The 26,782-nt window shown below is 38.4% G+C and overlaps 1 protein-coding gene across 3 annotated transcripts in view; it reads right to left on the reverse strand.

Moving 5' to 3' along the window:
- Positions 1–482: 482 nt before the first annotated feature.
- Positions 483–26,782, reverse strand: part of adamts17 (ADAM metallopeptidase with thrombospondin type 1 motif, 17) — a 153,671-nt gene continuing 127,371 nt past the window's right edge. For 2 of the 3 annotated variants that reach the window (XM_017478336.3, XM_017478338.3), the window contains 5 exons: positions 24,743–24,878; positions 20,687–20,891; positions 18,540–18,692; positions 5,564–5,741; positions 483–3,266 (listed from right to left, as the gene is read on the reverse strand). In XM_017478336.3, the coding sequence (XP_017333825.1) occupies positions 3,115–3,266; positions 5,564–5,741; positions 18,540–18,692; positions 20,687–20,891; positions 24,743–24,878 (824 nt within the window). In that variant the 3' untranslated portion in view covers positions 483–3,114. The remainder of the gene's footprint in view (positions 3,267–5,563; positions 5,742–18,539; positions 18,693–20,686; positions 20,892–24,742; positions 24,879–26,782) is intronic. The other variant, XM_017478337.3, reaches the window with a different exon arrangement.

Genomic DNA, 26,782 nt, shown 5'->3' on the forward strand with positions numbered 1-26,782 from the left:
CACCCAAAAAAAAATGATTTTGATTGTGCAAAATAGTTTTGACTATATATGTCTGTGTGTGTGTGTATATATATATATATATATATATATATATATATATATATATATATATATATATATATATATATATATATATATATATATATATATATATAAGGATTACAGCAAGCTATGATGTGTCCTAAACCACACCTGTAATTCTGTGTTTATTATTTAAAAGAAGCAAATGATTGTGGAAAAGATTTCCATCAGTCTTGTAGCACAAGTGCCAAATTAAAGCATCAAATATCGTACACCAAACATGTAATGGATGATCGACTACATGTGGACTAAATGGGAAAATTCCTCAAATGTTACTTTTTATGTGTAATGTTCCTTTAAATATAGACAAAGGTGATATCTACAGTAACTTTTCAATGTTTCTAAATGAGAATATGGAGTCAATGCACCTTTGCTTTATGAAATGTAAAACACAAGTTCCATGTGTTATAAGATTAATTTATTTTTGCATAACCATTTAAACAGTTGTAATCAAATCAGCACCATCAAAAAAATGTAGATTATGTACCAATCATGTGCAACTAAAGACATACAGTACTGGAATATATATGCATATCTGCACCATAGCAGTATGGTGATGAAGCAATTTGCACCAATAGGCTGAAATCTCTGAAATAGTAAAGTAGCTACATTTTAGTATTAAATAATCATCACAAAAAATATGTGTCAGAAAATACATAGGAAAGAACAATCATGAGTAAAACAGGAAAAAACAGAAACGGTTGAATTCCACAGTAGTGAAATTTGTCTAGCACCAAATGAACCCTGCACTGCCTGAGAAAACAGGGACCACGGTATCTAAGCTATCTAAAACGCACACACATACACACACACACACACACACACACACACACACACACACACACACATACACACGCGCACACACACATACGCACAGAGGGACATTTGTGTAGTGTAAATTAATTTAGTTCACATTTTACACCTGTGATCCAAAGTCATGCAGCTGCATGTGAGCCTATAACCAGTTATAAACACTTTACTGATGGTGTCATCAGGAGTTATTAAAAGTTAAAACCTGGTTATTTTTGTTTATATTTATAATTTTTTGTTTATAATTGTGCCCAACGATTTCATTGTAGATAAAATAAAAATGCTATGATTTGAACACGACTCCTGGAAATACGAACAGCTGTATGCTAGTTAAACATACACTCTTCTTACATATGTAAACAAATGTGCAACATTGTTATTGAAAAATAGCAAACATAAACAGTACTTAGTAAAACTTTGAAACAATGAAATTCAAAAGGAAAATACGTTGAAATTAATGTTTTAGGGTGACAAAACAAAAAAAGCTGGAAAAATAAGTACAGATATAGTTAAATAAATCTGTGTTAATCCCGTAGCCATGGAAAGAGAGAAATCAAATAGGTTGTTTGATCAATTTTGCTGACAATGAAAAAATTATTGTGGAAACAAAAAAAATTGAGTTGGCCTAGTCATTATAAGATTGATCTTACTCTTTTAACATTAACCTTTAACATTACTTGCTTTGTAATAATGGGAAAATAGATTAAAGTAGAATTAATGTCAATGAAAGGACAGTATCAGGTGGTGTAAATAAATTTCTAAATAATAATAAAAAAACATCAAATTAATCACGAAAACTTTACATTGTACGAAGTATGCCACTCTGGTGTTTTTTCTGCAGTACATACACAAGCTACGGTGACGAGAAACAGCAAATTTGCACTGTCTCTGTTACCGTCCTGCAGCTTATGATGCTTACGTTTTCTTAAACTGTCAATATTATGTGTACTTCAGGCTTCCAACCCTGGTCCTGGAGAACACCATGTCCTGCACATTTAAGTGTTTGCGCAGGACAGAGGGTATACCAGAACCAGGGTTGGGAACCTGTGGTCTCTATTAATTGTCCGTTTCTCACACATCCTGTGTGTTAAAACCTAGCAATGTTTAAAAAAAAAAAACAAAAAAAAAAACCTCGAGTCCTAACCTCCCCTAGAATCTCTGCTATGACAGGTCTTAGCTGAACACTTGTTTTGGTATTCCAAATGATGCATGTGCCATCTTGCATGCCTCGTTTTTTCGCAAGATTTCAAAAATGAGCTTTTGGTAGCCTGTAGTGTATTTATGTGCAGAGGTACCAACATTGCTAACAAGAAAATCCTAGCAAGCAGGTCTGGTATGATTTGCTACTTAAGCGCCTCCATTTTGTTATAGACCAATAAGACAAGTCCCAACCACTTTGTTTCTACTGGCTCATAAGACAGAGGCTTGTAACATCACAGGTCAAACTTCACCTAGATAAAGTTGCAAAAAACATAAGTGACCACTACCTAAGCAAGAGCATGTCTTTCACCTTCAGTCCTTTCCCCTTCAGTACTTCCTGGTGAATTTTATTCATATTCATAGGCCTATATGCATTTAGTTGGTGTAACAAGTGTAGAGTCCTCCCACAAAATCAGTCTTCACTCTGACCTATTTAGCTGTTATAGATTATCTTACTTAAAACAACCATGGCTTGTGTCATAACTCATGGGGTACAACTGTCCCCATAAACCATGCCATTCTGGATCAATTAATCTCGTTAAGGCACTTAATGGACCTCTCTAAGAAATCTGGAAGAAATAAGAGATAAGAGAACGAATATGTGATTAGGATATCAAAATGACAATAATGTCCCATTGCTCAGTTCTGGGATAACTGGCCAACCAGTGGCTTTTAGAAAGCAACGTAAGCCCAATCATTTCCTAAATGGTCAGCTTACTGTACAACAGCCAAGCTGCTATGCTGAAGAAGTCATCTCCAATGGCCTCCTATGTTCTCAACTTTGGTTTACAGCAAAACAATTAAAAAACAAAAAAAAGTCATAGATCTTTTGCACCATTTTCAAGTCAAAACCATAAACGTTTCAACATCCCATTTGAAAGATCTGACATGTGCATCAAATTACCTGTTACTGCTTTAAAATCCAATAATCCTTAATAACAATATACACAGTGCCATTTATGACAGTACATACAGAGGACATAAAAAAAATAAGCTGCTACATGGTAAGAAGTGCCAGGCTCATTAACTTTCGCGGGACATTGTGCTGGCATAAAAGTCTCTGCAAGTTTGGCAACAACGTTGGTACCAGCGCATGTCCTGGCACAGGTTCTTCTCACGAATCACCCGACAGTACACCGTCCACTGATCTCCCATACACTTATACGTCAGTGCTGCTGTTGGAAAGAACAGAAGAAGAGGACACGTGGTTTCAGAAAATATTATATTATGCCTGCTAACTCTTTACATTAATGATACCATAACTACGTATGGTCCATGGTATGTTAGACTGATTATACCACGGCAATGTTTGCCAAACATTACAATTATTATTTTATTAATGAACAACACACTGTATTTCTAATAGTTTATAGTTAGATTTAATGTTGTGGAATGTCCATGAGGCAAGTTAGTTTCTGTTATCACTTATGTTACAGCAACAATAAACAATCGTTCCCTCACCTCTTACAACCCCTGGCAAAAATGATGGAATCTCCACACTTAAGAGGATGCTCACCCGGATTTTTTACTTTGTAGCAAATAAACAAATCACAGATATGACACAAAACTATTTTTGTTTAATAGCTGAACGTTTTTTCTTTGTGAAACATAGCTCAAACAAATCAAATGAAATTGTTTTAATTAATGGCATATTAAAGTGTTAAAGCTTTTCTTCAGGAAAGGCAGATCAACTCAATGACATGGCCAGCAAACAGTCCGGATCTCAATCGGATTGAAAATTTATGGTGGGAATTAAAAAATTTGGTCCATGACAAGGCTTCATCCTGCAAATCTGATCTGTCAAACACTCTTCGAGAAAGTTGGCACCAGCTTGATAGAGAATATTGTTTTCCATTAGTGAAGTCCACACCTCAAAGAATTCAGGAGGTCATAAATGCCTGAGTCATTCCATATTTTTTCCTCTACTTGATCTCGAAAACAATATGCCTTTAATTCCCATCCATCCATCCACCTTCTACCACTTACTCCTTTTCAGGGTCACGGGGAACCTTGAGCCTATTCCAGGGAGCATCGGGCACAAGGCAGGGTACACCCTGGACAGGGTGCCAGTCCATCGCAGGGCACAATCACATACACATTCACCCACCCATTCATACACTATGGACACTTTAAACACGCCAATCAGCCTACCATGCATGTCTTTGGACTGGGGGAGGAAACCGGAGTACCCGGAGGAAACCCCCGCAGCACGGGGAGAACATGCACCCACATGGCCCCGGCAGGACTCGAACCCCGGACGTGTGAGGTGAACGTGCTAACCACTAAGCCACCGTGTGCCCTATGCCATTAATTAAAGCAATTTAATTTAATTCTCTCTCTCTCTTGCGTTTAGATTATTTTAGATTATGTGGCGCATCTGCCATACAAGTCCCTGTGTACAATTTATTAGAGGAAGCGCATTAATATAAACCAATATAAATATGTCAAGTCACAGCCAGAAAGTAATTTTAACAAATTTAATGTTTGTTTAAAAGTTAGAGAAATACACCTGCGTTTACTGTGCAAGGAATAAAATATGATGGTACATACAGTAGTATATAGGAAAATAATCAGCGTAGAGTTACCCCGAGGTTGATTATTTTCCAATAACAGCACAGAAGTGTTTTGCTCAAGCTGTTTAAAATGAGTTAGATTGACTGGTTGATCAGACAGGTTGTTAAAATAAGGTTTAAGGTTTTATAACCCCAAAAGGTTTTATGGGGTGGCTGTGGCTCAGGTGGTAGAGAGGGTTGTCCACTAATCGTAGGGTTGGCGGTTCGATTCCTGGCCAGCATGACTCCACAGTGTCTTGGGCAAGACACTGAACCCCAAGTTGCTCCCGATGGCAAGTTAGCGCCTTGCATGGCAGCTCTGTTACCATTGGTGTGTGAGTGTGTGTGTGAATGGGTGAATGAGACACAGTGTAAAGCGCTTTGGATAAAAGCACTATATAAGTGTGCCATTTATAAAATGTTACAACTCAAAAAGAAAAAATTTGCATCGTCAAGGTTTGTTAGAGCATTTCTCAAAGACCACATCTCTCTCTCTCACACACACACACTCTCCAATTTGAGGAAAATATCTCACAGAGCTCACAATGAATGACCTTCACCGCTTTGAGCCTCCTTCTCCTGTATTTCTGAAAAAAGACTACATACACATTATATGGCTTAATCTTATTTATCATCTAATCAACAATTAAAACTAACCTGGCCACAATAATTTATGTTTTGATCTGGCAGTCTGATGTTATCTATTTTCTTGCTGTCTGACAAAATGACAGATCAGATACATCTTATAAATATTCATCAGACGTTAGGGTCTTTGGCTGGTTGAAGGCTAATTTTTTAATCCCTCATAATTTATGAAAGGAAAAATATATATTTATTTTTCAGTATACTTGAAGTTTTTTAGACATGGGTTAAAATCTTGTTTTGACGGATAACTACAGTGTAGGAAGTGGTTTTCTTACCCAGTCTTGGTGAAGTTATGGTGTTGACATTAACTTTTTCATTGCATGCCCCCTGATGACACTGCCTGTATGCTGGTGGCTTTAGGACTGTGGGACAGTCGCTGCCGTGACGACCAGTCACTCTGTGCATGCACTGGACCACGCGGGACTGAAGCCCACGCCCACAGGATGATGAGCACTGGAATGAAAAGACAGGTTTCCAATAAAACAGTGTTAGCTATGAAGCTAGATACAACGCCTTCTATTACCAACTTACAATTAGTTTAGTTCTGCATTAATAACATTCATTCTGACTGCATAGGATGGGCACTTTAAAACAAAACAAAACAAAACATAACATATAACATAACATAACATGCATGTCAACCTGCAGTTCTCGCCTGGTGTCCCAGGGTTGAGCCTGGCCAGTACCTGGATCTGAGACCAAGTGGGGGAAACTAAGGTGGCTGCTGGAAATGGTATTAGTGAGGCCAGCAGGGGGCGCTCACCCTGTGGTCTGTGTGGAGCCTAATGCCCCAGTACAGTGATGGGGACATTATACTGTAAAAACAGCACTGTCTTTGGGATGAGACATTAAATGAGGTCTTCAATCTCTGTGGTAATTAAAAATACTACGTAAAGTTATGTGGACTGAAAGCTGAATTTAGTTGAGGCGGGAGGGGGGAAGCTGGCGTATATGAAAAAAAACAACAACAACTTAAGATATATTCTTAGGGCTGGCATTCATCCCAATTATTATAACTTGTCAAGTTACCGAGAAACAAAGCAAAGCACGCCGAACTTAAAATTGACCTTTACAAAGCACTGACACTTGAGACTCCTTCCATAAATGCTAAACAAACATCTCCTCACTGAAAACGTCACCATATCAACAAGTACACACCATATAAATGATTACACACATTTACTCTGCAGCGCCCTGTGTAAGCTGTTACTATAGAAATGATAACGTATGAGAAGATATATAACGCCTTCAGAACTACTATCCAAGATGTGCTGCAACAGAAAATGAATTAATGGCATCTGACCAATCAGATTCAAGCATTCAACAGCATTGTGGTATATATACAAAATGTTTTTTTTTTTCAGACAGCAATGAACTGTAGCTTCTAAAACACACTAGAATATTTGAGACCACAACTGCAAAACAATAGAAAGTACAATATAGTGTTTGTACTATTTCATTGCTTTTTTCATGCGTGGTGGCGGGGATGCGGTCGAACATCAGCTGTGGATGGAGAGGAGGGGGTTGAACCCGCAGGTAACGAGTGATGATTCTCACTTGCGTCTTATTACCAGCAGTCTACTTATGTGTGTCCCTTTGTGCTTTCATGGACCCCCGTGCGCAAGAGACAGTCAGTACGTTTACATGGACAACAATAATCTGATATTAACCCGAGTAAGACAATACTCCGATTAAGAAACTACCATGTAAACAGCGATTATTGATGACCTTAATCCGAGTAAAGTCATACTCGAAGTAAACACAAATCGATTTAAGACGCGTGGAGTATTCCTATTTTAGTCGCATTATCAAAGTGCATTACAGAAATGTAAACACCTTAATCACACTATTAAAGCAACTGTATGTCAATACGTGAAATTCTGGACGGAACGTCAGACGGTGTGGCGTGGGGACGAAATGGCATGTGCCGTTAATCGATCTGTATTCTATAACATGTAAAAGAGAAGATGAAAGGAATATTCTAAAAACGACTCATGTAACCACCTTAATCAGAATATTGTCTTATTTGGGAATAAGGTCAATAATTAGATTATTATTGCTGTCCATGTAAACGTAGTTAGAGAGAGAGACAGAGTGTGATATCGCTTGGCATAGCTTGCAAGACACACACACACACATATATACACACCAAGAAGGATGAACTTGAACCTGACAGTGTGAAAGCTCCAGGACAGACCCATTTCCTGTAGTTGTGTTGTTTTTTTGTTGACTCTTGAAAGTGCACTAAAAAGCATGAACTGAATAAAAATGAGCCCAGCACTCAGTTAAAATTCTGCCTGTCTACCGAGTCTTCCTTCACGCTCTCAGACACTGCGGTTCTTCACCATGTTTTTCAGGCATGTATCTAGTAATGCAATGACTGCGTCATCTTGTGAAATCTTGAATATCATTTTATCTTCCCCACCAGGGGGCGGCTATTAACACTAACAAACAATCCACATCACTGGAAGCTAGAAAGCAGTTACTCTATAACATACATAGCCGTTTCCCTGTACCATACATTCTATACACAGATATAAAACATTATAGCCTTTGGCATACACAAAATAGTCAAAAGTTTGCAGACACCTAACCATCACACACGTATGTTCTTTTTGAACATCCATTCTAGATTTAGCTCCCCTACTGCTATTATAATAACCTCCAATCTTCTGAGAAGACTTTCTACTAGATTTAGGAGCATGGCTGTAGGGATTTGCTCATTCAGCCACAAGAGCATTAGTGAGGTCAAGCACTGATGTTGGACAAGGAAGCTTGGCATGCAGTCGGTGTTCTAGTTTTATAGTTAACCTCGGTTCTAGTTCTTCCACAAAAACCTTGCAAAACCATGTCTTCATGGACCTCACTTGTGCACGGGGGCATTGTCATGCTGGAACAGGTTTGGGTCACTTAGTTCCAGTGAAAGTAAATCATAAGGCTACAACATACAGTACAAAGACATTCTAGATAATTGTGTGCTTCCAACTTTGTGGCAACAGTTTTATATGAAATGTAAAATACGTCTTCACTGTTTGAGTACTATTTAACAAATGTCCCTTGAATAATGCATCATTAGACTTCCTCTGAGAGACACAGGTGATGAAATGTCAGAATGAGTGCCTGTCAGAATGAGTGCTTGTCAAGCTCACGCTCAATCAACTCCCCAATGAGGCTTTATTCACGGGCAACATATTAGCTAAACTCAATCAGCTTGTTCCAGTACATTCTAAAAAACATGCACATCCACAGACTGGGAGCAGATTCCATTAATCTTACATCTTGGCAGATCTAAACAAAGATGAGCAATTAATGCATAATAAGCCAATTAAACTTTGATCCAATAAGGTTTGCTGGCTTTTTGCAAATGTATTTAAAAAATCACTGAGAACCTTAAACTGCAGGCTAATTAATGTCATCAATTAAAATATCCATTCCCCATCCATCAAAAGCACACACTGTGACCTTAGAGAGTTGAAACAAACAGAGTGAAGACTACAAAAATATTAAAAGCCCATTGATTAAACTGAATTTATTCATGAGCTGAAAAAGAATTAGAGACCAGGGACCAAGGAGTGAGGCTTATATTGTGTCGATCAAATATATATATATATATATATATATATATATATATATATATATATATATATATATATATATATATATATATATATATATAAAATCTGCAGACCCAATTATGACAATGCCCAAACACAGCCATTTACATTTATCCATATGAAGCAGAATATAATAGAAAGTTCAAACACCAAGCAGTATGATCTTAACTGATGATATGAACTGGTTTCAGATGGAAAGCCATACCACCAATCTGAGTCTGATAAACAGAGAAATATATAGAGAAGCATAGAAAAATATGCAATTAACGTCTTTTTAAGCAACGTGGCAGCTTGTTAACCAAGCAAACTCCAGTACAAAATCTGCACCTTTATAAGTGCCGTTTGCATGTTGTGTCATTTAAACTTGCCACCTTCTTCACCGTCCCGAACATTAAGAACATGTTTGATCTGAATTTCCTAATTTCTATAAGACTACTTCTACAACCAAAATGCTAACAACACGTGCATTAAGAGGAATTGATTCTGCTTCTGCTAATGGTGCCTAAAGATACCCTAAAGATTTGCACTACCCAAAAACAGTTTATGCCCAAGTCTCACCCTTGCTTCAGTGGATAATTGCACCTAGATCCTGCAAACCTCAACAAATCCTTATGTAATCATATAGACTATCTTGTGCTAATACCAAGACTCTAATTCACAATATACTCATACTGAACATCCTTTCAACACACTTAGTACTGTTTAACTTTATAGGATAAAGTTGTTGAAGAATAATGGTTAATAATCTAACTATCCTAGGACACCTAGAAGCAGATTAGTTCTCTTTATAGGCTAGTTTCTCTGAATGTTTTTTCTTCGTGTCATCTGCTGTTTATGTTGGTTGCTGCTGTGTGCTGCTGAGTTTCATGTTTAAGACGTTATCACATTTAAACAGCCATATATTTAATAGAGAGTGCTATTGTGGCTGACTTGAGTGCACAGAGTTGTATCAGAGAGAATGGTCATTAAAAAAGGGAACAAGGTAGTGTGATTTGCACATTGACTTGTGAGCAAATTGTACTGTAGACCCTGGCAAGTGAAGAGGAGTGCAAAGAGGAGTGCAAAGCTCAGTGCCTGTAAATACACTATATGGCCAAAAATATCACACCCATATGTGGGCCTTCCCCAAACTGTTGCCACAAAGTTCGAAGCATAGAACTGTCTAGAATATCTCTGTGTGCTGTAGCATTATGAAGTCCCTTCATTGGAACTAAGAAGGACAAACCTGGTCCAGCATGACAATGCCCCTGTGCAGGAACTAAGGACCATAAAGACCAGTCCTCAACCCCAATGAACACTTTTGGGATGAATCTGAATACTGACTTGAGCCCCAGGAGTTTTTGTCCAATATCAGTGTCCAACCTAACGAATGCTCTTATGGCCGAATGGGCACAAATCCCTACAGTTCCAAAATCCCAGAAGAGCAGAGGCTGTTATACCACCAAAGGGGGATCAGCTTCATAGTCCATGGTTTTGGACATTAATGTTCACCAAGCACATCTGATTGTGATGGTCAGGGGTCCAGATACTTCTATACAGCCAGAAGTATCTGGACCTCTGACCATCACAATCAGATGCTCTGCGTGCTCAGTTCAGCTGCCTTTTTGCTCTCTATAAAAGATATTGTTAAAATGCCATAATGTTTTACCAGGTTAGTTGTATTGTAGGAAAATACTGTAATAGCTCCTTATGATATCTTTGCAGAGCACAGTTGGCAGTCTGGAATATGTCCAGCTGTTCATTAGAGCAGAAACCTACACCAGGCTTGCATCACATAGTATCACATGTTGGTAAGTAAGCAAATCAGCATGCAATGCATCCCTATTCAGAAGTTACAATGACTGCAAGGTCACAAATGGTTGCGGCTGTGGCTCAGGTGGTAGAGCAGGTTGTCCACTAATCATAGGGTTGGCTATAGGGTTGGATTCCCGGTACACATGGCTCCACATGCCGAAGTGTCCTTGGGCAAGACACTGAACTCCAAGTTGCTCCCATCCCATGGCAAGTTAGCGCCATGCATGGCGGCTCTGCTACCATTGATGTGTGAGTGTGTGTGTGTGGTTGAATGAGACACAGTGTAAAGCGCTTTGGATAAAAGCACTATATAAGTGTGCCATTTACAAATGATCTCTGCGCATATGGAAACAATGAACTCCATCGAGTTCCGTATGGATAATAGTGACTTGCATAGCCAAACTACAGAGGATACTCTACAAACACAGATTATTAATTTGAGTGGTTACACCTAATCTGCATAATCTAAACAAATCCATTTGTAAATGCGCATGTCGCCACACAAGCCTCATTCTTCATGGAATATTTCACTTTTACAAGCCACGATGGGCTTATCAAACTCAAATCAACATGCTCGGTGTGTGTCGCTCATCACTGATATAAAAACATACAATCAAAAGTGAGACTCAAGTGAGCCAGCTGAAAGGCTGCAGTGTGAGTGTAGAGCATAGTCATACTTTTAAATGCATACATAAGCATAACTGGCATGGCACAATGGCACCAAAGCTTTCTATAAAATGTCTATTCCGCTGATCAAAGCCAAGTCTGAATCCCAGATTCAAATGTGAAAGGTATATCACTGAACTTGTGGGATACAGTACTTCTTTAAACTTCTCAGAGCTTTAAGTTACAGTGAACCCAAGAATGTTAAAAAAAAAAAAAAAAAAAAAAAAAAAACAACCTCTGTACAAGCAAATATTGTGCATTAAACAGCAGGTATTGCTCTAAACTGTGGTTGGCAAACAGTGGTCCCTGGGTCAAATCTGGCTGTCCTTATAAGAGTATTTGACCTGCTGTGAAACAGTCAATTTTCTCTTTTCTGACCTATTGGCCTGCTTACATTTGCTTTTTACAATGAAGTTTTACATGTGAAATTACATTCATTCCATTTAGTGGTAATTGTCATGAACAGTGTATGTACCCTATGACCTCAGATTAATAAACTGATTCAAGGAAAATGCAATTGCATTATGAATATGTAACCTGTATGAACTTTTCCACACTTCTACAAGTCTTAAATTAGTCGATAAGACTACTACTACAGCCAAAATTCTTACAGCATCATGCATTAAGACGAATTTTTTCTGCTGCTGTGGATGGTCCCACATACATACCCTACAACAGTTTATGTCCAAGTCTCACCCATGCTTCAGTGTACGTATAATCTCACAGAGATGCTGTAAATTTGTATCAAAGAACTGCTGCTGTAATCATAGACTGTCCTGTGCCAAAACTCTAATTCACAATATGCTCATACTGAACATCCTTTCAAGATATTTAGTACTGTTTGACTTAATAGTGCAGCTGTAGAAGAATAATGGTTAGTGTAACAATCAAACTATCCAGTGTCACCCAGAACATGAGGAGTTCCCTTTAGAGTTTAGGTCCTCTGAAGGTTTCTTCCTCATGTCATCTCAGGGACATTTTCTTTAGTACTGTTGTCTCTTGTCGCTTGCTCGGAATCTAAACCCATATCCAGATTTCTGTAAAGCTGCTTTGTGGTAATATATATTGTTAAAAGTGCTTTACAATTAATACTGAATTGAACTTGAGTAGTGTGTATTCTTCTGATCCCACCCAATTACATGCAAATTCATGCAAGTTACAGTGTGTCACTGGTAGGTCTAACAAACATGCTTAAAGCTTTATAACAAAATGTTAATCGGCTTTTGTTGCCATTGTTTCTGATGGTATTGTGGTAATGGTAATATGATTATATTCTTTGTTTGAATTCTGTCAAATGGTAAGCTATTTAGGGCTGACCAATCAAACCTACAAAATCATGTTTCGCAATAAACAGCACTAAAAAACACAGGCCCATAGCCAGATTTATTTGCAGACTGCTGTTGTCTACAATGCACACATTGGGAAGATAACACAAGGGGCTCCTTGTTGGTGCAGTTGGTGTGATATAATTTTGCTGGCAGAATTGAACCAATTTCAACCTCCCATCCAGTTGACAAATGTAGCATCTAATTTTGTGATTGGTTGCCAGCACTCACAATGCGTTTCCCATAATTGGGAAAACATGGCCTTCCAAAAAAAAACAAACAAAAAAAAACATCATCAGGATCATCCAAGTAGAGGAGAGATTTCATAGCTCAGTTGGGCTGTATGCATGCAATATGCCACAAAGTGAGCAGAACCACACCAGCTCTTTCAGACTATTGACTTGAGTAAACCTGTCTTAACCCATGATGAATAATGTTTTGGTTTTTGCTTGGGTATTATTTGCTTGGTTTTATTAACATAATTTATGCAGTAACATCATGTTACTGTCCACAAATGTCCCCAGGAATTCAAAAAGAGCAATTAAATAAAACTTTGGATAATGTAGAAAACATACAGCCCGTTATTCTTTCATTCATTTATCTTCATGGTGGATCCAGAGCTGAACACAGGGCATGAGGTTGGAATACCACTTCAGATGGGATACCAGTCATTTATACACTCATTCACTCCTAGTAGCAATTTAGCATAGCCAATCCACCTACAGGAATGATTTTTGGAGGTGGGAGGAAACTGCTCAACTAGAGACTAGAAACACCTGAGCTGTGAGGCGGCAACACTATCAGCTGCACCGCTCAATATTTTGGTAATTCAACCAATTTATTGACACACTGCTGGACTTTAGACAGAATGACCCCTCCCACACCTGTGTGCATTCACAAGAGTGATGTACAGATTGTTATAAGGAATTGTTATAATGCACAGGAAGGGAACCTACCTATTACTCAGGTCCTTCAATGTACTGTCTATAATAAAGTATTCTATCAAACTGTAGCAGCAAGAGCCATTTCTATGCAGTGTGAGCTGGACCTACACTTTCTGGAAGTGGTGGAGAGGAGCATGATGTCCAAATTTATAACCACCAAAAGACAAAACCTCTCACCCCTTTCCACTGCATACAGTACTTGTCAGAATGAAAATCTTCAGCAATAGGCTGATCCAATTATGGTCCATTTTCCAGAGTGCTAAATAGACAGCTATATGATTTCCCTTTTCCTCATCCTCATCCAACATAAATTTCAAAGTGTGAACCATATCTCAGCATGCTAACTTAATCTCCCCCAGCCTCCTTGACCTGAAACCACAGCCTCAACCTTAATGTGAAACCAGAGCCCTGTCCCTTTCAACCTTGCTGGCCACCAGGTCTCCACTGCTTACACCTCCTCCATCTGCGGTGGATGAAAAATTAACTATGCTCCAGAGGGAACCGAGGCAACATAGAGTAATCCTCCTTTTCTTAGTTTCCTCACTCTGAACTGTGTTTGTAAAGTATAGCTGTAACCACAGGCAGGACAAGCCCAAGGTTCCTGTTGGCCTTTAGCCCTAAACTTTGCTCATAAAAGCTTATATTAAACTGCTCTCCCAAAGGCAGAGAGTGATGAAATGTCTCAAAACTTTACCATGGGCAGGAACATGGGGCTTGATTTTACTTCACTGTTTTTTTTGTTGTTGTTTTTGTTTTTACTGAAAATGCCCAAGGTTTATAAATGAAGGGATACATTTATAAACGATCCATAATATATCTTCATAAACATACACTTGGCTGTTGTTACTGTCTTCATTTCATCAAGTTTAAAATATAAACTTAGGCATATGCTAATAAGCCGCTGCTTTAAGCAGTGTGGTGTAAAGTGATGTGGAAGAGCACATTATTGTAGAATACAATACTCATTAGTAGAGCACAATAACTGATTTATATCAGTAATGGAGAGAGAGAGAGAGAGAGAGAGAGAGAGAGAGAGAGAGAGAGATGGGGGAAAAAAATCTTATATCTGATTCCATACCTACCCACACAATGTGGAAATTAACCTGTTGATTGAATTATTCTTTATATAGGTAGTGAATACAGCAGCTACTTGGCAACATTAGCAGCTTATTAGTGTTTTACTGAGTGTTTTCCTGTTCATATCTTATACTGAAGGTGTGACCTAATTCTCTGTAATAATAGCCTGCACATTTCCTGTTTCTCCAAATGTACATGCTAAATATTGCTTAGTAAAATGATTATAGCACTTTACTTGTGCTCACAATAAACTGCCACCACACAAGAAGTATAAAAATAAAACATCATAAATTTCTTCTCTTATTTGCTTGTGTTCAATATAGAGGTCTATTTTATATACTGCGTATGCATGTCATGTGAAACACGTTAATTACCAAGACAGTCAAACTCAATGATGCTTCAAAAAATGTTTTTGTTTTTTTACATTGCTAATGCTTTTCATTAAGGGTCACATGCATTTCCAGAAACAGTAGTTATAAAGGACAAGCAGGTAAAACCTATAATAAGGTAAAAATATAAGAACATTAAATAAAGTACTGTTGCCAATTACTTGCTCTACTGATTATTATTATTATTATTATTATTATTATTATTATTATTAATAGTAGTAGTAGTATTAGGGAATTCCTACCAGATGAAGCATAAGTGACGGGGTTTGTGTTGTGTGAGCGAACATATGTTCAATCAACAGTGTACACATTTTATATGTGCTAGCAGCATGATAGAAATAAATAAAATGCTTAATAAAATGCTTATTTTTTTAATAAGAAAACTAACGACCAAATGAACAACAGTGACAGTGAAACCCTGTGAATGGGAACGGACAAAGCTGACAGCAGTAAAACAAAACAGATCAATGAAAACATTCTATGAGGCAGCGGGGCAGAAAACAAGCCATGTATCTGCCTTTAGTCCAGCTGTCCTTGAGTACCATTACCGTACACTCTGCTATGCAAGAACAGGTGATACAATCATGACAGCTCTGTAGATTGCTATTTTAAATAAAGTTCACAGAGTGGCACAGTGGGTAGTAGTGCTGCCTCACTGTTCTTGGGTCCCCTGAGCTCAGAGTTTTTCCACCGATGATATCAGAGTGACATCATAACTGGAGACACTGCTTATCTCATAGACCAATTTATTTCATAATTGAAATTATGAATTAACTTAAAGTGAGCTGTACGCATAGCAGATGAATGCTTGTCAGTTTATCGTTCAAACTATAGTCACATTTTCTTTACAGGACAATGCACTGAATTAACAAATAGCACAGGCCTTATTTTATTAATTAAAAAACTAAAAATTAACATATTAGGGAACATATTAGGATTTCGTGACCTCGATTTACAATTTCATGGCTACATTAAGTTGTCAGTGCAATTATAATAATAATAATAATAATAATAATAATAATAGGATCTGTATCAAGTGCTATTTTTATAAGCAGTCAAATAATGAGGATGGAAGCCATATTGTTAAATTGAACCACATGTGCACTGACTGTCATAATTACAACTAAGTCTATTCATGCAGCAATATACAGTATTAGCAATATACCAGACTTCTATTAATGCTTATTTCAATGTTTGCTATCTTCTCATTCATATATCAAATTACTCTTTTTTATTTTTCACTAACTCTTGCTCTTTATGTTACATTTTTATAATATTCAACAGCATAGAAAAAAAAAAGCTATTTCCTTCCTAGGTCCACATTTTTTATCCCTGGTTAATGTTTTAAAAGTTAACTGCATGATTGCTACAGGTAAATGTTTCTGTTTAAAGGCAGCGGTCTAGATGCTATTAAAAACCCCTGACTTGGATACTTCTATTCCAAATCAGGTAAACCTGGAGGCATGAACTACTCACAGGTGATTAGCATAAAAATCTACTCGAGCAACTACATAAGTCAACTCTGAATAGGCGTGACTTACCCTCCATAAATACTGATATAACTTTTGAGCTTAAGTCACCAACTCTGAATACAACCCCATGTCTCCAATCATTAAGCATTCAGACTTTACATGGAACTTATTTTTGACTCTTTTTAAAACGTGTAAACATAATTTCATTTTGATTATAATATAAAACAATGGTGTGTCTGAGTGTCTTGGCTAAAATATATGTACATCACTCTCACCTAAAGACACACCTACAATTTTAATGCAGTCCTGTTTACATACTTAATGGAAGCTCACACATAAGAGCCCATGAAAGCATCTACACATTGCCTTTTCAACATCCACTTTTCTGCATGTTTTCTGAAATTGACAGGCGAAGCTCAGTTTATTCATTAGTAATTTCACCTAAAGCCAAAGTGGTATTACTTTAACACTTGGGCAGAAAAATAAGGGGAAAAGCATCACAGGGAGAATATATACAGGCTAGTACAATATGTATAAAGACCAGCGTCTACCAGAGGACATCAAGATTTACCTGAGGACATCAAGCCTTGTCCTCATTTTTTAGTAAACATAAATGAATCTGAAAATGCATATGCTGTGAAGACTTACTGTCCAGAAAAAAAAAGAAAAAAAACAACAACAATACTTCCCTTTTCATTATGGCAGGTACCAGCAGTACAGTCATTCCAGATAAAAGAGTGTAGCTCTAACTTCAACCGTGATGACAGAATAAGTAGCCTCATCACTGAACTGAAGCAATGGTGGTGTACATAAAGCCCCTGTACATGCCCATCTGTGCATGTTCTCCTCATGCAAATACAGCAAATCTAATCTGGAAACTGGCCTCAGCTTTCAGAGCCTGTGTTTGGAGAGCTCAGCCTGCCTAGACACATGGGATTCAATTTGTTTGTTGCCACTAAAATCACTATAGACAAAGGAGCAATCTCATTCCTCTTATTGATGTGCTAAAGTTTTTAGATTAGCACTCCAGCTCTAAGAGTGTGCATAAAAATGGCCAACAGCTAATGCATAGAAAAGGCAAAAATAACACGGACATGCTGCAGTATCATCATCATTTGTCAGCTTTATGCAAATGCACTGTTGCTTAATAGTGATATTTTTAGCATATATATAAAAAGAAAATTGTGCGGGTAAATCTTAAAATATTTGCGTAACCACTTAAGGATATCGATTTAGATCCCTAATGAGCAAGATAGAGGCGACTGTAGCAAGGAAAAAAGTCTCGACATGAAGAAGAAACCTTTAGAGGAATCAGATAGTAGGATTTTGATCATTACATAACACAGCCATACAGAGAAAAGGCAAACATTACTAAAAATCTCGATGTGGTTTAAGGTGAGTGTGTGATGATTTAAGCTTCGATTACTTACAGCTAAATTATCTTCATTTAAACACTAAAAAACACCAAACAAATCTTGGCTTATATCTGGGCTAAGTGGAAAATTTAGTTTTTCCTTTTGGCTTAAATATCTTTTAACGTTAGATTTAGGTGGATGGATAGCTTAATTTAGCTTCACTATTAAACAGTAAAAAATAAAAATATCCCCATAAAGATGCAAGTAATTACATGTATCAGTGTGTCTGCACTTTTGGACACCTGACTCTCACAACCATATGTGCTTCTAGAAAGTCCCATTTAAGATTTAATTCCCCCTTCGCTGTTGTGATTACCTCCACTTTTCTATGAAGACTTTCCACTAGATTTTGGAATGTGGCTGTTGGGATTTGCACATTCAGTCACAAGAGCATTATAGCGGCTGGACACTGATTTTGGGTGTCAGATGTCAGTGGAGTTGAGGTCAGGGTAAGGTGTCTACCAACGTTTGGCCATATAGTGTGTGTGTGTGTGTGTGTGTGTGTGTGTGTGTGTGTGTGTGTGTGTGTGTGTGTGTGTGTGTGTGTGCATGTACCTTGGACCAGTCTCCTGTCTTCCACTCATAGCATTTTGAGTAATCCTCGCATGGCTCCTGGTGGGTGGGACGGGAGGCAGGGTCACAGAGCCCCTGAGGATTTGTGCATGTCACTGTCCTTTTCCTGATGCCCTGCCCACAGTTAGATGAACACTGGAGGGATGGAGGGAGACAGACCAGAAGAAAGAAGAGAAAAGAACAGGTAGAGGTAAAGGGAAAACAAGGAAGAATGAGGAAAAGAAAGCAGACTTGTTAAATGCCACCCACTGTGGAGTTTTCATTGTAGAAACTATTAACTAGTTTCTACAATGAAAGAAGCTTTTCTTAATGAAGCGGATAAAACACAGCATCCTGGATACAGATTAAAATGGAGGGAGGGGAAAGAGAGAGAGAGAGAGAGAGAGAGAGAGAGAGAGAGAGAGAGAGAGAGAGAGAGAGAGAGAGAGAGAGCAAGCAAAAACTACCACAGTGCCCTCCACAGGTCAGGCTAAAGCATCACAGTTACATATGTCACACTTAAGCCCTAATTTCCTATACAGATATTCCATTATAATATACACTGATCGGGTACGGCTACCATATACACTCACTGTCCACTTTAATAGGAACACCTGTACACCTGCACATTCATGCAATTATACAATCAGCCAATAATGTAGCAGTAGTGCAATATATTAAAATCATGCAGATACAGGTCAAGAGCTTCACTTAATGTTCACATCATATATCAGAATGGAGATTAATGTCATCTTAGTGACTATGACCATGGCATGGATATTGGTGCCAGACAGGCTGGTTTGAGTGTTTCAGAAACTGCTGATCTCCTGGTTTCGATCCGACAGGAAGGCTACAATAACTCGAATAACCACTCTATACAACCATGATGAGCATAAACGCATCTCAGAACGCATATCACACCAAACCTTGAGGCAGATGGGCTACAACAGCAGAAGACCACATCAGATTCCACTCCTGTCAACCAAGAACAGTAAACTGAGCATACAGTGAGCACAGACTCACCAAAACTGGCAGGTGAAAACGGCAAAAAGTCGTATCTGTGTGATTGTTATGCATTGCACTGCTGCCACATGATTGCCTGATTAGATAATTGCATGAGTATACAGCTTTTCCAAATAATGTGTCTCATGAGTGTAGTTCACTTTGTAGGTATAAAATAACTGACTCTAGCCCATTAGCTGTTCTGCAGTTTCTCAGCTCACTCTACTCCATCCATTATTGGAAATGCACTATCAATGGAGTGTGTGTGTGTGGCCTCTTTATTAGACATAACCAACCAGTCTTAATCATCACCTAACCTTCATCAGTGTCAGTTTCTGACCATAAAGCCACTGTTTGCTGGGTCAAGTGCGACAGTCCACCAACCAAACTTTCCAGCTGTGACACTAAAGTGATTAATAAACAACCCCATAGCAACACTGCTATGCCTGGTACCAGAGCTACAGAAACTCTGTATGAAGTAGATTTTAAACTGCACCATTTCAGCTGTCTTTTAAGATTATTACTTGTCACAGTGTATGAGATGATCGCAATAAACTCTATAACGGACTATTTAACAAAGTGTTCACCATGTCAGATTATATGATGAATATTCTCTAATGATAGACCTGCAATTAAAAAGAAATTACTTCTTTTGAATTCAATGGCATCAACCAGCACAGTGCTTTACTGGGTGTGCAGTGATGAAGCACAGATTTGTACATGCATTAAAGCTGTAACTCATCCTCCATTTCTTTCCACGCCCCATCCTTTCTTGCCCTGTTGTGACAGAACTGTGATAGGAATCTCTGCCCCTACAATTCAACAATCCACTCTTCTTTTAAATTCCACATTTTAATTATGTTTGCACAAGGCCCTGCACAGTTGTATAAAATGAGATCAAATGTAAGTCACTCTGGATAAGGGCATCTGCCAAATGCCATACATGTAAATGTAAATGTATCCCGTCAGGCTTGTGTCACCCTATGCCATCCTCCTATTGGTGGCTATTAGGTGAGTGTTGTAGCAGTGATCATGCTCTGAGATTTTAATTAAAAAATTAGCCAGAACTTTGTCATCACAGTTATGTGATGTATGTATGTATATGTTGCATCATATCGTCTGCAGAAAAAGGAAGGACATTTTCAAACCTGGCTCCACTCGGAGGCATCCCACACAGTGAGACAGTGGCGTCCCTCACAGTGTTGAATGCTCTCCGGCTTCACACCGAGGCAATAGAGTTCTCGTGTGGCAAGGAACGAGCCGTTCTGGAGCTGATAAACACAGCCGACCTCGCGCTGTTGTGCACCTTTTCCACACGTTACTGAACACTTTCCCCAGTCACCTGCCACCCATCTGAGAGAGAGAGATGAAATGAGGGAGGGTTAATAGAGAAAGTCAGAAAAGAACAGTTCTTTCACTATAGAAAAGATATAGGGTATTTACCCAGAATCTAAAACAATTCCCATATTCTAACCCCAGCTTTGGAAGTTGATGTTGATTCTGAGATAAGGCCAAATACAGAAACTGTGACCTGCTCCTTCTGACTCCTGTGTGTTACAATCATTAAAATAAGCCTGACATTTTGAATCCAAACTTGCAAAGGCTGCGAAGAGTTAATAGGTGTGCAACCTTGACATTTAGAAATGACTTCCAGGTTTTCCCAGCCGAATCTCTAGAAAAAGCCTCCTAGCCAAACTTTCCATTGTTAGAGGTGTTATGAACACTTCCTGGTTTCTACAGTTCTGCCTTGTCCACACCTCCTAATGAATGAACATTTTTTTTGATGAATGAAGTTTGTTTTTTGTGGTATTCTGAGTAAACTCTGGAGACTGATCAGCAGCGTCTGAAATACTCAAACCACAAGTCACTGAGATCTCATTTTCCCCATTTGATCCATCCATCCATTTTCCTACACTGGGTCACGGGGAGCCTGGAGCCTACCCCAGGAGACTCAGGGCATGAAGCAGGAGACACCCTGTACCCTGGACAGAGTGTGAACCCATCGCAGGGCACAATTACACACACACACACACACAAACACACACTGCGGGCAATTTGGAAATGCCAATCAGCCTATAGCACATGTCTTTGGACTGGGGTAGGAAACTGGATTGCAAGCAAACTTCACTTACACATGGCGGAGGCAGGACTCGAAGCCCCCACCCTGGAGATACAAAGCAAAAAAGGATGGGGGTTGGGGGATCTGATACAATCGTGACACACCACGACTGGGACCAGAGAAACATCTGGAATTTGCAGGGAGCTCTTCTTTCTCCATGCATCCGATGTTGTAATAAACCTAAAGCTAATTTAAAGTTAATAAAAGGACTGCACTACTTTTTCTATTCTTATTGTCTTTGGATTTTATATAGTCAGGCATTTCTGGTAGCTCATTTCCTTCTCTTATATAAAGCCACAACAAAGGCTTTAAATGTATGACAAAGTGAAAAATGGACACAAGGAAGGTAAAGCGGCACAAATAATACAAGGTAACAAGACAAATGTGTCATAATGTCTGTAATGGCTGGCTGACAGTTTTCACAGGTGGCTCTTCTTTTTACTTCACACTTTCTTCCCATTCATGTTACTGTACCTTGATCCTGTGAGAATGGTTAAATGGCATTTGGCTAGACACTTGGTGTACGTAATTCAACAGGGGAACACATGGCTAGACAGCTACATTGATTTTGGCTTTTCTGTAGAACTGTAGAGGTTTTTGACATTTCTCATAGCTCATATTTTCCTGCTCTTAATTGCTATTTTTCATGTCTGAATTCTACATAACTCAGGCTTTAGCTGTTTGATGAATATAAGATATGCTCTGTAACTTGATACTGTTTTCAACACACTCCTGAGTACCTGTCAGGCTTGGTAAATCATAATGGCTTGTTAGTACATTAGCATGCAAACTTGGTTTCTTAAAATGACAAAATATGTTTTTATGTATGATGTTAAGCAGGAGAATCACAGCTCATTGCCAAAGACCTGTTGCTATTAGGTCAAGGGTGCAACACCTATGTTACAGAGAAACTGGAATCTGTGTATATATCGGGTTTTACAGTAACCACCAGGTTGCCTGGAAAGAAGAAAGACGCCGATATCTGTTTTAGTTAAGATGCTAGCATTAGAAAAGTTAATATGTTTTTTTATTCCTATTATAGGAAAAATGAGTTACACACAACAATTTATAAGAATGTGTGCATGTAAACGAGTAAAGATTTGTAAAGAGTTAGATTTAAATCTATTTAATCTTTCTGTTGCAGCCGAAACTGTTTTGGGCCAGACATTTTGGTGGCGTCCCTAATAAATATAGTTAACTGATGTTGATTATATACTTGTCTGATGTTAGTCAAAGTCAAAAGCTGATTGATTTTATTCCACATGAATGAATTCAAAACATTCTGCATTTACTGGCATCTTTCAGGCTAGAAAATTAACACAAAATATTACTAATGTGAGATGATGGGAAGGGGACAGGGCTTCCAAAGTTTAATATAGGATTGAGTTCACAACACCTGCACAACTGTGAATTGTTCCAGATTTATTTGATGATTGGCTTATCTGCCATATTAATTAGGGGAAAAATGACTGAAATTTTGGTGTATTTTTTGGTGACAACTAGCTGAGTGCTCTAATGTTAAAACGCAGAGCTTCTACGCAACAAGGTTGGCAGGTCTGATTATTTTTGATAAGCTGCATCAATGCATTTTACTAGCTAAATATATTGTCATACTTTTGAGGTTTATTTTGTTAAACAGTGGTTAGACACATGGTACATACTTTATAAAAAGGTTATGTGATTCCTTTTAAAGAACATGATAAATGGCAACACCATCTGTTAGGAGGCAGATATTACAAGTTCAACAATGAGAACTTAACTGTAAAAAAAAAAAAAAAAAAAAAGTAAAACACAAATCTGTTTTTTGCAGACACACACTGGTCCAATAAAAGATGTGTAACGAGACCAGTGCGCTTTGGGAGCTCATTTCAGCAACAGCAGATGATTCAATAATGTCCTCTGCTTGAATCCAGATACAAATGGACCTTAGTATTATTATTTCTGAGCAATAATGGGAACAGATCTCTTATCCATTCTTTTCCATAGGTGCTCACTATGCAGAGCTTATGAGAACAGAGCTGCTATGTGTTATGCTTGGACCAAGTTTCATTTGAGTTCTGTTCACGAAGCTCTGGAATGTTATTTGCCTCAGCCATATTGTCCCATGAGTGTCTCTCCAAATCAGCGTAGACTTGGCACGACGAGCTCCACCATTCATATACATCTCAACAGTTGGACATAATTCACATCCACAGCTGTATGTGATCTCCAATAAAAATAGCACACTATAACTAATTATCACAGTCTTCATTTCTGTGTTTCAACAGTACAGTGCTCTGATATCATCAGGGCTCAATTTACATGAAAGTAGAGGCCAAACGATTCAGTCTACTACCAAAAACTGCTTTTATTTTATTCAGTTATAAAAAACCAATCCAAAATATTACTCAGATGATAGTGATTCAGTAATGGATAAAATCACAGTGGTGTAGCCTCTCTGCCTGTCAGTCATAACCAAGGAGACAAGACATCTCTGCCTACCAATCCCAACCAAGGTGGTGTAGCCGCCTGTCAGTCCAGTGAAGGAAGTGTGACCTCTCTGCCTGTTAGTTCCAGCAAAGTAGATGACAATATGTACTGCATTCGATTCAGTACATACAGCTCGGTCGTTGACACAGCATGTACCGATCAGTATACGTGTGTAGTATGAATACAGTCCAGACATAATATATCCGCCATGTTGGCACTGTTGGCATATCAGACATGCCGACAGCTGTTCCATGCCAGGCCCGTTATGGGACAGCGCAGTATCCACAGTGTCCACTGGATCCATATTGCGGAATCGAGGCAGAAGCAGTAGGTCATCCGGGTATTTCTCGCCTACTGTTGTATGAATACTGAGAATTCGGACATACTACTCCTTTGTCAGTACCAACCAAAGTGGCGTGTACTCTTTGCCTGTCAATACCAGTTAATGAGCCATGGAGCCTCTGCCTATCACTCCCAATCAAGGAGTCATGGCCCATATCTGTCATAACTGTCATTTATTTATCATAACATAATATAATATCAGAAGAACAGATAGGCAATTCATGTCCTACTCCTACTAATTCTATCATGCCCTTCACTAGAGCACTACACTCACCTGTACTGGCAAGGATGAGTGTTGCAGCGACGAACTTGAGGTGCAGGGCGGTTCTCTGGGTGACAGAAGCTCTCATTCACCAGCATCATGGTCTTATTAACCATCCTTATGCAGGAAACCACTGTCTTTCTTTCTCCTGGGAAAGAAACACATAAAACAGGGAATGAAACTGTTAAACCCAAAGTGAAACAACAAACATTAAAGGTTAGGGAAAAATCAAACAGATCATAAAGGACACGATTAAAGACAATTTGTCTTCCTGTTGTTTCTTTGACCTTTATAGGTCAGACCAGGATTTGCAGAATCAGCATAATATTAGCAGTGTAAACACAAAGCAGTAGAAAACAAGGGAGTGCTTCTCTCTTCAAACATCTGAGACTGTAATAAACCCCAAAAAATGTGGACCCTAAAAAAGTTTTACTACTTTGTGTCCTTATTGTTTTAGGAAATTAAATTGTTAGAGGTTTGTGGCACTTGACACATGTTACAGAGACTTTAAATGCTTGATGGAAAAGCGAATGTTGTTACCTGAAAAAATCTAATTGGAGTTTATTAGGCTTTCCAAAGACTGATTATTTACAAATGAATCAGTTATGTACTGAGAAATAAGCTTTCTATACAACCAACAAACCACTACTATCACCAACTCCATCAACCAAAGTCAATCAAAGTCATAAGCATCCATATTATCATGGCCAATCCAGCCCATGTTTCTGATTATAAGATTATAAGGGTTGCACTTATTTCCACCTTCTTCACTTAGTAAGGCCATGATATCAACATAGTAGACAAGATGGCATAGATTAAGGAGACAGTGAACCATTTGAATTGTCAATGAAGGCAGCATAGTCCCTATGAAACTGATTCTGGAGAAAAAGACTGAGTGGAATGTGAGACTCAAATAATGCAAGGTAATAACATATGAGTCCTAATGTCTGTAATGGCTGACTGAGAGTTTTCACAGGTGGCTCTTCTTACTTCACACTCTGTCAGAGCTCATTCATTCATGTGTCAAAAATACAAGTTACTTTACCCCGATCCTGTGAGAATTATTAAATGGCATTTGGCTAGACACTCAATGTGCGTAATTCAACAGGGGAACACATGGCTAGACAGCAACTCCTTTAAAAAAAACATGCTAAAAAGTAACACCATCCTCCAGAATTCAAAGATTACAAGTTCAGCAAACAGAATTTAATGACTTAAAAAACTTTGCAGACAAACTGGTCCAGTAAATGCTGTCATTTGTAGTTGCCTTCTAGAAATTACTTACTGCACCTTTAACGATGGAGAAATAGATTGACTCATTGTCACATCTACCCCAATTCTGTCCCCAGTCATTCACCAAACTTTTTACACTGTAGTGTCCTGTTTTTGTTAATACTCTCTTTAGCTACAGCCCCCTCCAAAAGTTGGAACAGCAAGGCCAGTTCTTGTGTTTTTGCTATACCCTGAAGACATTTGGGTTTGAGATCAGAAGATGAATATGAGATGATAGATAAGAATTTTGTTCTAATATCCTGATATTTATATCTAGATGTATGAAACAACTTGGCACCTTTAGTTTGAGCCCACCTATTTGTCAAGTGATCATAAATATTGGAACACATGTCTGACAGGTGTTTCCTGTTGCCCATGTGGCCTGTTAGATTGATTGTTTAAATAATTAATAGCTCTGAATGTCTACTCTTGGTTTGAGCCCTGGGTTTCGCCTGTGAAATCTGCATTTGTTGTTAAAAAGGATAAACCAACATGAAGATTATAGAGCTGTCTATGGGAGAAAAGCAAGCCGTTCTGAAGCTGAGAAAAGAATAAAAATCTATCAGATCCATTGCACAAGCATTGTGCATAGCCAATACAACAATATGGAATGTCCTGAAAAAGAAAGAAACCATTGGTGTACTAACAACCAGACATGGAGTCAAGGAAAACAACAGCAGTCAATAACAGAAACACTGTGAGAGCTGTGAGGAAAACCCCCAAAAGCATGCGGGTGACGGAATCAAAATCTACTGTTGAAGAAGACCTTGAGAGCAGAAA

Source organism: Ictalurus punctatus, chromosome 10 (assembly GCF_001660625.3).
Source record: "Ictalurus punctatus breed USDA103 chromosome 10, Coco_2.0, whole genome shotgun sequence".
NCBI lineage: Eukaryota > Metazoa > Chordata > Actinopteri > Siluriformes > Ictaluridae > Ictalurus > Ictalurus punctatus.